At 53.6% G+C, this 16692-nt stretch overlaps 1 protein-coding gene across 9 annotated transcripts in view; it reads right to left on the bottom strand.

The window, feature by feature from the left end:
* The window catches only part of TRIM9 (tripartite motif containing 9), a 61812-nt gene that overhangs the window by 24022 nt on the left and 21098 nt on the right, over positions 1-16692 (bottom strand). For all 9 annotated transcript variants that reach the window (XM_066189148.1, XM_066189150.1, XM_066189151.1 and 6 more), the window contains exons 2-3: positions 6590-6685; positions 6058-6180 (exon numbers count right to left, since the gene is read on the bottom strand). In XM_066189148.1, coding sequence (XP_066045245.1) covers positions 6058-6180; positions 6590-6685 — 219 coding nt within the window. The remainder of the gene's footprint in view (positions 1-6057; positions 6181-6589; positions 6686-16692) is intronic.

The raw sequence follows: 16692 nt of genomic DNA, 5'->3' as shown, positions 1-16692 counted from the left end.
CCTCATCTAGCCTGGCCTTGGACACTTCCAGGGATCCAGGGGCACCCTGTGCCAGGGCCTCACCACCCTTCCAGCCAGGAATTCCTTCCCAATCTCCCATCCAGCCCTGCCCTCTGGCAGTGGGAAGCCATTCCCCCTTGTCCTGGCACTTCATCCCTTGTCCAAAGTCCTTCTCCAGCTCTCCCGGAGCCCCTTCAGGTCCTGTAAGGATAAAGCAGAGCCAACAGCTGGTCCTGGAGATCCCACTCCTACACTGACCTTCCTGAAAGAGGGCAAGCCCCTGGATTTCCTTTCCCAGCAGGGATTCTCAGTCCTTCAGGGCAGGATCCAGGTGCAGTGGGGGTGCAAAGGAGCCTTTTGGCTTCTCCTGCTCAGAGGGAGGCCTCAGGATCTGTCTGCTCCTAAAACGGTTTTTTTGCCTGTGTGGATGTTGGATCTCCCAGCTGCAGACCATGAGATCAAACCAGCCTGTGGGGTCCAACCCTGCTGTTAGAGCACATCCTGACTGTACTCCACCAAACCAGAGGCAGGTTTTGCATTCCCTGCCTGCAGGGAATTCCTGGAAAAGCCACGTCCCTTCGCTCACGGGAGACCCCTCTGTGGGGAAACGCACGTGCCACGGGGAAGGCAGCAAAGATGGGATTGCTAAAACAATCTCCTTATCGTCTTTGCAGCCTTAAAACTCTGTCTGGTTTGCCCAGGATAATGAATTTGTGAAGCTCTCCCTGCCGGAGCTGACGCTTCCCAAGGATTTCCAGCGGAATGGCCATCTGCTCCCTCCGGCCAGGCACCAGCTCCAGGAAACAGCAGTTGCTGGGTGAAGACATAATAAAAGCTTTTTTCTTTTTCTATAAAGGTGGTCAAAGACCAGAAAAAAAAAAAAAAAAAGAGGCTGTGGAGTCTCCAGCATTAGAGACACTCCAAACTCACAGGGAGTGAGTTCCAGGTGAATCCAAAGCTGCAGCTCTGTCCCTTCTCTAACTCTGATCCCCTCAAGGATCCAGCATCATCCATCTGGAGGGCATAAAACAGCATTTTAATTTCAGCATCTCTACGGCAAGAAAGCCAACAGTACAACTCCATGTTGCCTCCACCAGCACCCAACTGCTTTTAAGGCAAAAAAAGAGGGATTTTTGGTTGGGATCTAGTGGGGCTTCGTGGCTTTGAAGGAGAAATGGGATGCACACAGGACAGATTCCGTCCATCACTGTGATTGGTAAAATGAAAGGTTTTAGAAGTAAGACATAAACATCTCTCACACATTTGAAGGCCTGGTCTAAACCCAGTGGGGTCAGTAAAGCCAAAATATTTTCCACATGGCCTCGAGCCACTTGAATCCTGTGATTCTTAAGCCACAGAATCCTGGAATTCTCCTCATGCGTGAGGGACTTCTGCTCCCTGGGAGCGCCTGTTACTCCAGTAATGCAGAGTTTGCTGATGGAAAGAGCTGGAAGGGAAATCTGGGAGTTCCTCAAGCCTTGGACTCGTGCTGAGGGGCAGCCTTGGGAGGCCACAAAGGACTCACAGGGTGCACCAGATTCCCAGGAAAACCTGGCACATCCCCATGGGTTTTGAACACAACCAGGGATGGACAAGTTTTTCCATGAAGAAATTTTCCCTCACATCCAATCTAAATCTCCCCTGAAACAACTTGAGGCTGTTTCCCTTTGTTATCTCAGAGGAGAGACCAACCCCAGCCTGGCTCTTCGGTGGCTCAGATTTTGAGGGGATTTGGCAAGCTCCATACGTTTTGTTTGTGGTCATTTTTAACCAAATACCATTTTTTTTCCCCACCCTAAATAAGGCGACAGCCAGAACCTGGCTGCTAATTCCAGCCTACAAAAAGGGTTTTTTGTGCACTCCCAGAAGTTCACCACGACCTTAAAATAGGACAGCTCTTTCATGAGCTTTTCTTCCCTGAGATGACATTAACTATAATTTACATTTTAATTTTAATACAGCTCCTAGAAGGCAATAACATCTCCACTCAGCTCTACTTAAGTGTCTCCCTCCCTCTTTTTTTAGTGCTTGGGTGGATAAAAGATTTCAAAGCACTCAACCTTCCCAGTGCCTGGGATGAGCCCTGCTGGGAATGTCACATGGAGGACACGGATCCTCCTCACCCTGGGTCACCTGCAGAGCCCTGGGGATGGAAGGTGTTGTCCTGTGCTCCACCACGGAGCTGCACACCCAGATGGGAAAAATCCCAGCTGGAAAAATCGCCAGGACAGACCCTGGCAAGGTTTGAGTGTGCTGAATCCCACAGCCAGAGCTTTTTCCAGGTGGGTGTTTCCATGGTGACCTGGAAGAGGAGGCTCAGGATGGAGCTGGGAAAAGCAGAGCTGCTGTGTTGGCAGCACCAGGAACCTGATCCAACGGGGAAGACCGAGTTCCACTGGAAAATCCCGGCTGCAGCCTTGAAGAAGGAGCAGCATTTCACCTCTGGAGATGCAGTGCCATGGGCAGAAACCCCTGGTGAGTGTTTCCTGTGTTATTTGCTCTCCTGGGAAACGTGGCAAAAGCTGTCCGCCTGGACAGCCTGGAGAAATCATGGAGCAAAGGCATCCATGGCCTGAAGGCTGGAAAAGGACTGCAATGCTGCTCAGAGCTTCAGCAGGTGCACCCACAGGAGAGATTTCTTCCTGGGACAACACTCCAGGGGAGCCTCTGTGTCCCCTGCACAAACCTGCCCGTGCTGGAGGACATCATCCCTTGGGAAAGACCCCACTGCTCCTTTGAAAACCCGGACCAGCAATGAGAGGGACAGACAAGGAGCTCTGTCCTGCAGGTGGAGCAGGCACCTGGCCCAGGGGCTCCTCCAGATGTTGTTTTTACAAGCCCAGGCTGTCAATCCTGAATCTTGGCTGTAGTGGGAGGCTGCAGAAGGGCAGGGAGATGTCCCTTCCGAGAGCCGGTGTCCTCACAAGCCTCTCCCCACTCTGGAGTAATTAGTGCTGGCCCAGAGTCAGGCCTGGATTTGTGCCTGCCTCCAGGGAATGTGTGTCAGGACAAAGCAGGGCAGCCCCAAAGCCAAGCCGGCCCCAAATCCAGGCTCCAGCCCCACGGGGGTGGGAACTCGGGCTGGGAGCTTGGGCCGTGTCCTCAGAGGTGCCTGTGGCCCTGTGCCAGGGGTTGGCTCTGTCCCCCTGTCCCTCTCCCCCTCCCTCCCACCCTGCCAGGATGGCAAAGATCCCACTGGGCAGGAGCAGCAGCCCTCAGGGACACAGGACACAGGACAGGAGCCAGGACACTGTGGCTCTGCTGGAGCCACCAGCTGGGGTCTGGAAGGGCTCCCTGGCATTGCCAGGGCTCACTGTGACCACTCATCTCCCAGGGTGACATGCTCCAGGACAAGGCAGTGACAAGTGGACACAAAGGACAGGCCTCCTGTGGGAAAGGGGGAAAGTTCCCAGCACAGGTCAGTGGCCAGAAGTGTCCTGTGCTGATGGGAACATCACCCAGGATGCAGGATGCCCCACAGTCCTGCTGATGCCTTTAGTTTTAACTTCCATGTATTTGAGGTTCTGTGGTGCCCAGGGGTGCAGCTCTGAGCTCACAGTCAGTGGCACTCAGCTCTGCACACAGCAGGGACACAGAACAAATCCTTCTCCTGCTGCACACCAAGGACAGCTGGGACAAGTGTTCAGGCCCAAAGGCACAAACAAGGGTGGGCTGGAGGGAGAGAACAAGAAGGATGGGACTGCATCACCTGCAGCTGGGATTGGACAATTCAACCCCAATGTGCAAATGGACCAAAACTGATAAAAGTGTGAGACCTGGTGATGGTTTGTCCATTTTGTGACCATTTTGGGTCCACCTTGGGTGTAGCCCTGTCCAGGCTCTTGTCCTGCTCAAGGTGGATCCTTAAAGGCCTTTGAATAAATATCTACTTTATTCTCAGCTCTGTCCAGTCTCTGTTCCAGCTCAGCCTTCCCAAGGCATCATTGCAGGACTCACCCTGGTCACAGTTCCACAGAAAGCACAGGCCAGGAGGTGACCTCTTGCTTATCTGCAGATGGAAATGGGTTCAGGGTCACCTCAGAGTGAGTGTAAATCACTGCAGCTTCACCCACTCCAGCGGGAAGTTTAGACGAGCTAGGAGGAAGGAATTCCTGGCTGTGAGGGTGGTGAGGCCCTGGCACAGGGTGCCCAGAGAAGCTGTGGCTGCCCCTGGATCCCTGGAAGTGTCCAAGGCCAGGTTGGACAGGGCTTGGAGCAACCTGGGACAGTGGAAGGTGTCCCTGCCATGGCAGGGGTGGCACTGGATGGGGTTTAAGGTCCTTCCCAACACAAACCATTCCGTGATTCTGATTCTAACTGGATGAGGCTCAGGTGCCACATCTGCCAGGGCACCACAGAGCCCTTCCTGCCCTTCCCATGGCATGTGGAGCTGCAGGAGCTTCAGGGAGGGATAATTTAAGGGTCCAGCCAAAATCCCAGGGAATGTTTCTTGTTTTAAGGACCAGGCCTGGCCAGTGACAAAGCTCAGCTGATAATGAGGGGTGGGATGGTAGCAACAGGACAGGAGCAGACAGAGGGATGCAGATCCATGGACAGGACAGGAACAAGCAGTGGGATGCAGATCCATGGATGGGACAGGAACAAGCAGTGGGATGCAGATCCATGGATGGGACAGGAACAAGCAGTGGGATGCAGATCTATGGATGGGACAGGAGCAGACAAAGGGATGCAGATCCATGGGAGGGACAGGAACAAGCAGTGGGATGCAGATCTATGGATGGGACAGGAACAAGCAGTGGGATGCAGATCCATGGATGGGACAGGAGCAGACAGAGGGATGCAGATCCATGGATGGGACAGGAGCAAACAGAGGGATGCAGATCTATGGATGGGACAGGAGCAGACAGAGGGATGCAGATCCATGGATGGGACAGGAACAGGCAGTGGGATGCAGATCCATGGATGGGACAGGAACAAGCAGTGGGATGCAGATCTATGGATGGGACAGGAACAAGCAGTGGGATGCAGATCCATTCCTCCAGCCAAAGGCCTCTGTGGGTTGTGCTGAGCAGGGAAATTGCTTTGTGCTGCCCGCCTTTGTGAGAGTTTAATTAACCATGGCCTGAAGGGGCTGAGGGAAAAGGGAGCCCACCAGGCACTGGGGGTCCCCTCTGTGCTGTGGCTGTTTGGGGTTGTGCTTTGTTGCTGGCAGTGAGCACCGAGGGTGGGCTCGGTCCCACAGAGCTCCCATTGTCCCTCTCCCCGTGGAAATGCCCCCGTGCTGCCCGTGGTCTGCAGGCAGGGAGGACTGCTGGCCTTCACCCTCGTTTAGGCAGGTCCAGGAATCCCTCTGGCAGCCTCCTGGGTGGCCCAAAGCAAGGTCAGGAGACCCAGAAGGCAGAACACTGAAATGACCTCGGGAGAGGGACCCTGGCATCCTAAATGTGGGTGGGACATCCCTCAGCTGGACTCCATCACTGATGGCCTTGTCCAGCAATTCTGGACACGGCTGCACCCGTTCCACTGCTCCCAGGGGAAATCTGGTCCTTTGCTTCCCTCCTCGGCCCCACATCAGCTGGAAAGACGTGGTGTGGTGGCAGCGGGAATGACACAAACCAGGAGGCCCATCCCACAGCTCCCACTGAGCTGCACCTCTGCTCCCCAGCACCAAAACCCTCAGTGCCACCACCACCACCACCCCGAGGCCAGGAAAGCAGAGAAATCAGAGTCAGTCCTGCTCCTGGTGACAATTCGTGACACCAAGTGGCTCAGGACTTCAGCAGAAGTTCCAAGCACTCAGCATCCCGCAGGATCATTCCAGAGGATTGGCAGCAATGCGGGACAGGAACAAAGTCATTTCCCATGCTTCACACGTGGTTCTGCTGACCTAAGGGCTAGAAACGAGCCAAAAAATTCAGTGGGAACCAACTGGAGGAAGCAGCACCTTGTCAGGGACGTGCTGGGAGTGGGCTGGGCATCTGCAGCAAGCTGGAATTCACGTGGAAAAGGAGTGACCTCCTCAAAAAACCAGCATCCCAGTCCTCATTCCCACCCAGTGCCAACCCTGCTGGAAGCTCTCTGAGCACCCGGGCTCACCTTCAGCTTGTGCTCATGCTCCTTGTTGACCCGGGACAGCAGCTGGGCTTTCCTCCTGTTGAGGGCGTCGATGAGGGCGTCACACTGGGCCACCAGGCAGGCCTCGAACTCCACGCTGTTCTCCTGTGGGGCACAGAGGGGGTCACAGCCCGGGGAATGTCCCCAGCCCAGCTGGAAAACTGGATTTTCCTTTCTAATGGTGCCACACGGGTCGTTTCTGCATGTGCAGCTGCACCAGTGCCACCACCCACGGCTCCATGGCAGTGGATGTGGGATCCTTAGGGCCTGGGATCGTGGAAAATGTGGTGGTGGCAGGTGAGGAACCGGTCTGGATCCACCCGTGGCAGAGATGGGGAGGGCTCAGGGCTCTGCTCTTCCCTCCACCAGCAGTTTTGGGGAGGGGAAAGGGGGGTAATACGGAAAGTGAGGTGTGGGCTCCTTTGGGAGAGCACCCACCAACCCAAGCTTGGGAAAAGGGAAAATGGCTCATCCTGGTGGGAGGGGGCGGTTTCTCAGCCTGGGGACTCCGTACCTGGATTTGCTGCACCATGTTGCGGAGCTGGACCAGGAATTCCTTCGCCTCCTTGGCTCTGTCTGACAAACCATTCAGGGCCTGGGAAAGCTGGCTCTGCAGGGGAAAGCAAAGAACAAGGTCGTTGCCACGTCCAGGACTCATCCAAACCCCTGGATTGTGTGGGGTTTGGGCTGGGGATGGGCTGCAGCCCAGCAGTGCCCTCAGCATCCCACCAAGCTGTGCCTGAGCGCAGGGACAGGAACAGGAGGATGAACCATCAGCTTGGATACCCTGGCTTTGGGAAGCAGATATTCAGTGTCCACCTCCTCCACAGGCTTCCCTGGGTGATCAGGGACAAGCCACATCCACCCTGGCTCACCCAGTGAGAGATTTGCTCCCTGCCTTGGATCTGTGTCCGCCAGGGAATCGCCAAAAATTCTGTAGGATCTGACTCCTGTCTGCTGGGAATGCAGGTCAGGCCACCCGAGTCTGAAAATCACCTAAACCCTCCTATAAAAAGAAGGGAAAGGTTTTCCTGCAAAATACTGACTGCTCCTTCTCCCTTTGGAGTGGGAACACTCCCACAGCCCCGGCCCGTGCATGGTAATAAGCACCATTATGTTCATCAAATGTTTTTTCATTTCCCCGTGGCACTTTGCGAACACTCACTCAGGAATCTTCCCCATCTCCCCCTTCTGCTGTGATTCCAGCAGCCCGTGGATTATCTCAAGAGCCCGGCAAATCCCCCTCAGCAATTTTCCTCTGGGAGAGATTTTGCCTCTTTTTGTGGGCTGCAAACACCCCGTGGGTTTTGAGGTTGGTTTTTTTTTTGGGGGGTGGGGGGGAAGATCTTTCTTTGAGGCAGACACAGAAGGGAGCTGGGAAGGTGGTTGATGTCCCCAAATCTCCCAAATTCTGCTGTGTCCATCCTGCCAGGGATCAGCATGTGGGCACTGGGCTTCCCAGTGTGGGAGATGGGGAGCAGGGCTCTGCTGAGGTGGTGCTGGGCTGAAATCAAGAACAAAACCCAGCACTGCTACCGAGGAGAGCCGTGGCAACCCATTAATGGCCCAGAAAATAATAGCCCAGAAAATGACCTGGCTGCTGCTTTCCCCAGGAGATGTTAATCTCACCCAAGTGGTTCCTGCATTTCCTCTGTAATTTATCAGTGCCCGAGTGGTTAGGATGTGGAGCTAATCAGTGAATGCATCTCTAATAAAAATGGGATTGCTAAGTCAGCTCAGCAGGTCCCCCCCATTCCTCCTCCCTCCCCCAGCCCAAGGTCAGAGCCCCTCAGGGACAACACAGCCCTGCCTCTCCTCAGCCCTCCTGGATCTGGGAAGATGCCCCAAGCCCAGCAAGGTGTTTCGCTGAGAGCTGCGTTGCTGCAGGGCCCTGGTCTCTCATAACACAAGCAATTAATGGGAAAAAAAAAATAAAAATCAGCAGGGGTTGGTTGTGTTTACAAGCTCCTCATTAAAACTGCAGCATGTTGGGCCGAGGTTTTTTTTTTCCTTTTAAAGTCTTTAAAAGGCTTTTTTATTTTTTTCTCCCCATTAACGTGCATTTCATAAAGGGTATCTTTAGATCAATGTAATTCTTTGAGGCTTTCCTGATGGGAAAGCTTTTTAAACGTGGGCTTAAAATTTCCTGAGAGCTCTGTGGAGCCTGTGTGTGTGTTGTCCATGGAAGTTCCTTCACCCCACACTCCCATGGTTGCAGCAAGCTTGGAGCCCCCACAAAAAGATGGTCCATCAGCTCAGAGCATCCCTGCCTGTGGTCTCACTGCATCCCTTCCTTTCTCAGCTCAGCCCTTCCCTCTGCTCCAGATATTCCTGATGCTTCCAGCGCAAGCGAGTGAGGGGCATTATCCAGTCTGGGAAGTGTAATTTTCCCATGATTTTAAGGCCAGTTCCTTCATATGGGTGGGCACAGGTGACACACCGGAGCTCCAAGGTTTGGCTTTTCACCAGCAGGAGCTTCCTTCCCAGCTCCAGGATGGGTCCCTTTCTGTTGGAATTCTGGAAGCTGAGAATTTGGGGTTTTACTATATAGTAATATATGCGAAGCAATATGGAGGATTCTGGGTGCTGTCTAAATCCTTCCTCCTCTTGCAGGCTTTGGGTGGTCATTACTGGGTCAAAAGTATAAATAATATAGCATAAATAAAGTATAAATAAAGTACAAATAAAAAAAGTGTAAATAATGTCATCTCGTTATTGGGTAATTAGCACTTAAATAACCTTGGAATGAGTTAGAAGCTCTCCACTTTACCTCCTTTCTCTAACCTTGTTAGTTAGAGCTCAGGAGGCTGTAAATAGATAAGAAATAATAAATATCCAAGTCCAAACACGAAATTGACGTTTCCTGTGTAATAACCCCGACCTCGGCAGAGAAAAAGGAAGCCAGAACCATCACACCCCTCATGCTGAGGCTCTCCCAGAATGGAAGCCATTCCCTGTGTCCTGTCCCTCCATCCCTTGTCCCAAGTCCCTCTCCAGCTCTCCTGGAGCCCCTTTAGGCACTGGAGTCCTCCACAAGAGCTGTTAATATTTCTGACACACGCTGCAACGCCAGCCTGGAATGCTGCACTCTGCATCTCCATGCGACAACAAAATCGTTGTGGCTTTTTGGGGTCGGGAACCCTGCTCTGGGGACACCATCCACGGGATCATCCCATGGGCCTGGCAGCTCTCATGTGCTGGAGTGGAGCTGAACCCAACCCTCAACTAGCACGGGCAGGGAAATTAATGAGTGTGAAAATGAAGAAAAATCCCATTTACCGGTGCCTTAAAATCAAGGGGATTTGTTCTTTGCGGAAAGCTGCCCTCTTTTTTTTTTTTCGGTGCTCTCGTTCCAAGGCAGTAAGAAGAGACCTCTGTGATTCACATTAGCATTAATGGGAGCTAAGCATTTAAATCTCGCCGTCCCCAGAGCACTTAGGAGAGAATCTGTCCTCTCTTTGTGCTCGCTAATAGCTCCATAACCCTCCTCCTTCCCAGGCAAGGCTGACAAAGGGATTTCTGTCACTCTCTGATTCTCCCTTGTCCCAGCACAGGGATGAGAGCAGCCGGTGCAGAAGGGCTCAGGAGAGCTGAGCAGGCTCCAAGAAACAGAGAAAAGCATCATTTTTGTCTCTGCATGGTCAGAACTGCTCTGGTTTTCCTCCTGTACAATCCAGCTGCCAGCGATGGAGCTCATCCACATCGACTTTGAGGTGAGGAGGGAGCTGGGCTTGTTATTTTGGGGGGCACTGGGTGCTGGATGGGTGTGACAGCTCCATCTGCAACACCGGGAAAAGCCTCAGCTGGTGCTGGACGCCAGCAGGGGTGAGGAAGTCGGTCCCATTTCAAACCCCAGCTCGTTTGCAGGCTCTGGCACCAGGCAGGGTCATAAAATCACAGAATGGCTCAAGGTGGAAAAGCCCTCTGAGATCGTGGAGTGCAACTGCTCCCCAGCAAGGCCACCACCGAGCCGTGTCCACAAGTGCCACATCCACGTGGCTTTTAAATCCCTCCAGGGATGGGGACTCCAGCTGTGCCAGGGCTGGACAACTCTTTCAGGAAGAAATTTTCCCTGATATCCAATCTAAACCTCCTCTGACCCAGCCTGAGGCCGTTCCCTCTTCTCTGTCCCTGTTCCCTGGGAGCAGAGCCCAAATCCCCCCCCGGCTGTCCCCTCCTGGCAGGGACTTGTGCAGAGCCACCAGGTCCCCCCTGAGCCTCCTTTTCTCCAGGCTCAGCCCCTTGCCCAGCTCCCTCAGCCTCTCCTGGTGCTCCAAATCCTTCCCCAGCCCCGTTCCCTTCCCTGGACAGGCTCCAGCCCCTCAGTGTCCTTTCCATGAGGGGCCCAGAACTGTCCCCACGATCTGAGGTGTGGCCTCAGGAGAGCCAGGACAGGGGGACAATCTCTGCCCTGGGCCTGTGGCCACACCATGGCTGGTACAAGCCAGGTGCCTTTGGCCTCTTTGCCCACCTGGGCTCACGTTCAGCTGCCGTCAACCAACATCAAACCCACCAAAACTCACCCTAAAAGAGCTCCTGGCATCACACCAAGAGCCCAGCACCTGCTCTGACACCCCAAAAATTGCAACCAGCCCCTGTCTCTTCTCTCCTTCCAACCAAGTCACCTCCCAGCCAGTTCTTCCACTGGAGCATCCATATGGAGGTTAAAGAGGAGAGGAATGTCACGGCAGGGAAAGGAGCTGTTCCCAGCTGTTCTGCTCCTGCCCTCCGAAGGATGAGGAGCTGTCACAGATGCTGGAGTTGAACTCATGCAAGTCTTTCTTTTAATTAAAGCACAGGACCTGCAGCCTTTGAATCTTGAGGCCAGCCCTCTAGTACGTGATGCCTGACTAATTAAAATGGGACGTTTAATTAAAACTTGCATTCAGTCAGAAAGTTGATGAAGCTAAACTGCTGCTAATTGGCTTTTGGCTCTAGTCACGAGTGCCTGACTTTTGGGATTCAAGGCTGCCTCTGGAAAGAAACCAGGAGCTGCAGCCTGGGCTGAACCTGTCCCTTGAGATGTGAGGGTCACACAGTGCCACGTCCTGGGATCCTGCAGGGGCTGGTCCTTGTGTGGGACTTTAAAGCTCATCTTGTTCCACCCCTTGCCATGGGAAGGGACACCTTCCACTGTCCCAGGCTGCTCCAAGTCCTGTCCAACCTGGCCCTGGACACTTCCAGGGATCCAGGGGCAGCCACAGCTTCTCTGGGAATTCCATTCCATTCCCTCCCCACCCTTACAGCCAGGAATTCCCAGTTCTCAATATCCATCCATCCCTGCCCTCTGGCAGTGGGAAGCCATTCCCTGTGTCCTGTGCCTCCATTCCTTGTTTCATTGGTTCTGTGATTCTGCAATCTCAGCTGCAAATATCTGTCACTCTGAGCCAAAGCAGGTGACAGGAACAGGCCATGGCTCTGAATTATCCCTCTTCCAACACTGCACCCTTCTGCTGCTGAGCATTTGACAGGCTCCAGCTGAGGTTTTCCTGGTTTTCCACGTGAAGATGCGCTCCCAGCCTGCTAGGAAGCTGCAAATCAAGCAACAGAGGGAAGAGCCCACGCTTGTCATCAGGGGGACACACCCAGAGCCAGGTTTGTGAGCAGAGCTCCTGGGTGCAAACTGTAGGAGAAAAAGGAATTTTTAGGAATGGATCCCACTGCACTCAACAGGGGCTCTGGTTCTCCTCCTTCAGTGCAGTTACACCAGGGAATGTGGGGTGTGCAGGAGAAAGATGAAATGTAAATCCTGAGGTGGAACAGCCCCTGGGAGAGCAGCTCCATGAGGGAAGTGTGCCTTGGGGCTGGATGCTCCTGCTGTCCCTGCCACAGCCTAGAGAGCAGCTGGGATGTGCCAAGATGATCCTCCACATGACCTGGATCTCTGGGGCAGGCACCTGCACAGGGGATTATCCTGGGGGGCAACGTTGTTGCCACTGGAATTAGTTCCAGGGTGTGGAACGTGCAGAGGGGTTCCTGCACCTCTGGAAAAGGGAAGGATTCCACTGCACCCACTCCTGGTAATCCTAGAACCTGGTGGGTCCTCCTGGGAGAAGGATGCAGCCCTTTGCTAATGCAACACTGGGAAAATCCCAGGCAGAACCTGAGGAGGGAGGACACCCCAGGTGGGGACAGTTTGGGATGTGTCACCTCCATGGTGGTGACACCCCAGGGACTCCCAGCCCATCCTTTCCTGCGCCAGTGGAGGGATGGGGTGGGTTTGGGATGCAGGATGGGTACAGAGCAGCAGCCCTTACCCCTCTGCAGTGCTGAGGGCACCCCTGGGGACACAGACTGTGTTTTGTCCACAGGAATTTTCCTCCTTTCCATCTCCCACCCTTCCCCTGCGCACAGCAAACTCGCATCCCCAAAGCTGACAGTGGGAAATCCAGCTCCAGAAGGGACTGGGGACCAAGCCAGGAAGGAGGCAGTGGGGAATTCATCTGGGAGAAAACCTCCCAGTCTGCAGTTAGAGCCTGTTGTTGGAACCTGCAGTCACAGTCTAGCCGGGTAAAAGCCTGCAGTCACAGTCTGCACATTAATCCCTGCAGTCACAGTCTAGCCGGGTAAAAGCCTGCAGTCACAGTCTGCACATCAATCCCTGCAGTCACAGTCTAGCCGGGTAAAAGCCTGCAGTCACAGTCTGCACATTAATCCCTGCAGTCAGTCTAGCGGGGTAAAAGCCTGCAGTCACAGTCTGCACATTAATCCCTGCAGTCAGTCTAGCGGGGTAAAAGCCTGCAGTCACAGTCTGCACATTAATCCCTGCAGTCAGTCTAGCGGGGTAAAAGCCTGCAGTCACAGTCTGCACATTAATCCCTGCAGTCAGTCTAGCGGGGTAAAAGCCTGCAGTCACAGTCTGCACATCAATCCCTGCAGTCACAGTCTAGCCAGGTAAAAGCCTGCAGTCACAGTCTGCACATCAATCCCTGCAGTCACAGTCTAGCCAGGTAAAAGCCTGCAGTCAGGCTGTAAACTAATCCCTGCAGTCAGAGTTTAGCAGGAAATAACCAGCAGTCTGAGGCTGCAAGGTAAATCCACAGCAGGGGCTTGCTGCAGCCAGAGCCAGTGAATAGTCGGAGTTAAGATGACCAAGCCATGAAGAGGAATAAACCAGGACCCTTTTTATGCTGTGCTTAACAGGAATTCTGTGCCTCATCTCACTTTTACCCTCTAACAAGAGGACTGCTGCAACACATTTCTGGGCTCAAGCCCTGTGTCTGTGGGATTTTTTTTGCTTCCTTAGGGTGCCCTAAACTCCCTGTGAGGTGTTGCTGGCAATCCCCAGCCAGAGCTGACGGCTCAGCCCCGATGTGCTGTCACTGGGGTGCACAGATGGCCCCGGCCTGGCTTTGTTCAGGCAGACACAAGGGCACTGTATTCCCTCAGCAGGCAGAACTGATTCAAAAGCTCCAGCCTGGAAATAAAACAAGGATAGATTCTTTTCAAGCATGACCTTACTAAAACCCTTTCACTGCCTCCCGTGTGGGATCCCCAGGCCCTGGGCAGGCACGGCGCTCTGCTTGCTCCCAGCCTTGCTGGATTCCTGCTGGATTTAGTGTTTTATTCAGCCTGGTCACGGTGACAATCCTGCAGAAGCGGCAATGTCTGTCATCCATCTGTACTTGCCTAGGCTCAGCTGGCTGCCCGGAGCCCCTCACCCTACAGCCCGACCAGCCCCCAGGTTTGGAGGTGCTCCCTGAAAGGAGTTTTAAAATGTCTTAAAAAATATCTGGTTGCCAAGCCCTGCACTGGGGACGCTGCTGGATGCAGGAGGTTCAGGGTAAAAAACAGCAATTCTTCTCTTGGCGTGGATTCTAAAGCACATAATAGTTATGTCAGAGCTGTGAAAGAACAAGTCTGGCCTCCAGACCTCCTGCTAGGAGCCGTGTGGATGAGGGCCTGGCTGGAATGCCTGGGATGCTGCGGGGACAGGTCACACGCTGCTTTTTCTGTGCTGAAATGGAACAGCAAAGCGTTTTGCTCCTGCTGTGAATTCTTGTGCTCACTTGAACCTGCCATTCCCTGGCTCCCAGGCCAGGCCAGTTGGTGCTCTGCAGCCTGCACTGACTCCTCAGCAGGATTCGGGAGAAGCCTGGATGAGGAGAACCCCCAAAATTCCAGCCTTCCTGCTCTTTGAGCCCATTTCTTTGAGGGGCAAACCGGGCATGCAAAACATCCCCAGCAGAAGACACAAACCCAAGTGGCCTGAGAGATAACAGCCTTCCAAAACCATGGAGACACCAGATGAAGTTATCAGATTCCAGCAGAGCTGCAGTGACCTTCCACACCTCAAGCACTGCAGTGGGATCAACTTTGATTTAGGGAAAGGGTTGCTCTAGGATGATTTCTTGTAAGCTGATGAATCCTACAATCATTAAAGGTTGAAAGAGACCTCCGAGATCATCAAATCCAACTTTCCAGGTTGGCTGAAGCTGACCCAGGCCAGTTTTGCCCTCGGGGACACTCAGTGTGGGTCACTGATGAGACTTTCTCAGCTGTCTTTTTGGACTGAACAAATACCAGAGTTATGGAATGTCCTGGGCTGCTCCTGACTGTGAGGACGTATTAAAAGATTCTCTGTGCTTGCTTTGATATAGGATCTAGTCCTAGCTTTGATTTTCAGGGAGAAGAAATGTAAGCACCTCGCAACAGCCCTTTGATTTTGTCCAATTAATTCCTGGTTTTGCATTAACGATCAACAGAAAATGATCTTAGCTCTTCCCTGCCAACACCTGACACGGGTCCCTTTGAAAGCACAGACAGAACTGCAGGATCTATTACAGGGATGCTGAGAAAAACTCAACCAGGAGCTGCTGCTCGCCCACAGGGACAGAGAGGGGCAAACAAGGTAAGGACAGAAAGTAAAAACTCCAAATATCGATTTGCTGAGTGAGCTCGTGATGAGCTTCACTCTCCACGTTGTAGGAGAGACAGTTTGGTTGTGCCCCTGAGAGGAAGTGCTGCAGCCCTGCACACAGACATCGAGGGTGGAAAATCAGGACAAGAAAATTCCAAATCCATGTTGAGTCTGGGTTTTACAGGGACCTGAGCCCTGGCAAGAAGATCCCCAACTTTGCTAAGGGCTGGTCCTTGTGTCCTGGGATCCTGCAGGGGCAGGACATTCCCAGGGATCCAGGAGCAGCCACAGCTTCCCTGGGCACCCTGTGCCAGGGCCTCCCCACCCTCACAGCCAGGAATTCCTTCCCAATCTCCCATCCATCCCTACCCTCTGGCAGTGGGAAGCCATTCCCTGTGTCCTGTCCCTCCATCCCTTGTCCCCAGTCCCTCTCCAGCTCTCCTGGAGCCCCTTTAGGCCCTGGCAGGGGCTCTGAGCTCTCCCTAGAGCCTTCTCTTCTCCAAGGGAACATTCCCAGCTCTCCCAGCCTGGCTCCAGAGCAGAGGGGCTCCAGCCCTTGGAGCAGCTCCAGGGCCTCTCCGGACTCACTCCAGCATCTCCACATCCTTCTGATCCAGTTTTTTCTTTCAGCCTCCTCCACTGCCCCTTATTTAATTCCAAACCTCCTGCAGAGGCAACTCCTTCTCTGCTGTGCCCGGGGGTGTCCCTGGAGATGACTGACTGGGAATTTTTTGTGTGAGCCACTGCTCTGGCCCAGTGGCCACCTGAGCCAGAGGTGACCACTGGACCCTGGCAAGGTGACCTAGAGGGAGACAGGGCAGTGCTGGGGAAGCAAAGGGAACCCTTGGAGCTGACCCTGGAGCTCAGGACACCAGCTGAGTCTTTAATACCTATTCCCTTCTGTCTGCTGCACCGCGGTGAGGGGAATCCAGGGCTCTGAGGCTTAGGAGTGAAGGGAAAATGCCACCAGGAGCAGGGATCAGCCATGGGGGGGATTAGCTGCTAAGCAGCCTGCTCAGGAAAGGCAGCTCTGGCGCCATTAAGGGCCTTTCTCTCCAATTAAGGCCCTTAATGGATTTGTTGCTTCTTAAGAACAACAGGAATGCTCTTTCCGTGGCTGCCTGAGATGGGGGAGATTGTCCTTGATGAGCCAGTTCCTCCTGACCTCCTCCAGAAGCTGAACTCTGCTTCCTGAGGCTGCTTATAACTGGATCCATTGCCTTGATTACCTGACACTAATGAGCAACGTTATTCTTGATATTTGCTGTGCACTGACTTCCTCAACATCGGTGCAGCAGCCCAGTGGGGAACTCCACAATCCACCTCCCTGGATTCCTCCTGGATGCTTGCTCAGGGCTGGTTCTATGTTGACAAGGGCAGCAGAAGGACAGCAGCTCTGGGTAAGGTGCATCTCGCTTTCCAGGGTAGCAGGAAGCCAAATTTCTGCAGGTTCCCTTCAGCACAGACTTTTCTTCTGGGCATTTTGTCCTGGATGTTTGTCTGCAAACGTGTCCTGCCCTTCATCATCCCCGGGGAAAGGAAATCTGCCAGGATGTGCCTGATTGCAGCAGGCAGCCCCAGTGATGTCAAATCCCAGAATGGTTTGGGTTGGAAGGAACCTTAAAGCTCATCTAGTTCCACCTCTGACATGGGCAGGGACACCTCCCACTATCCCAGGCTGCTCCAAGCCCTGTCCAACCCAGCCTTGAACACTTCCAGGGATCCAGGGACAGCCACAGCTTCTCTGGGAACCTGTG

The sequence above is a fragment of the Chamaea fasciata genome, unplaced genomic scaffold, assembly GCF_029207755.1.
Source record: "Chamaea fasciata isolate MVZ Bird 193981 ecotype frontalis unplaced genomic scaffold, bChaFas1.0.hap1 SCAF_7, whole genome shotgun sequence".
Lineage (NCBI taxonomy): Eukaryota > Metazoa > Chordata > Aves > Passeriformes > Sylviidae > Chamaea > Chamaea fasciata.
Note: the sequence above shows the minus strand (reverse complement) of the source record. Positions and strands in the feature narration are given on the sequence as shown.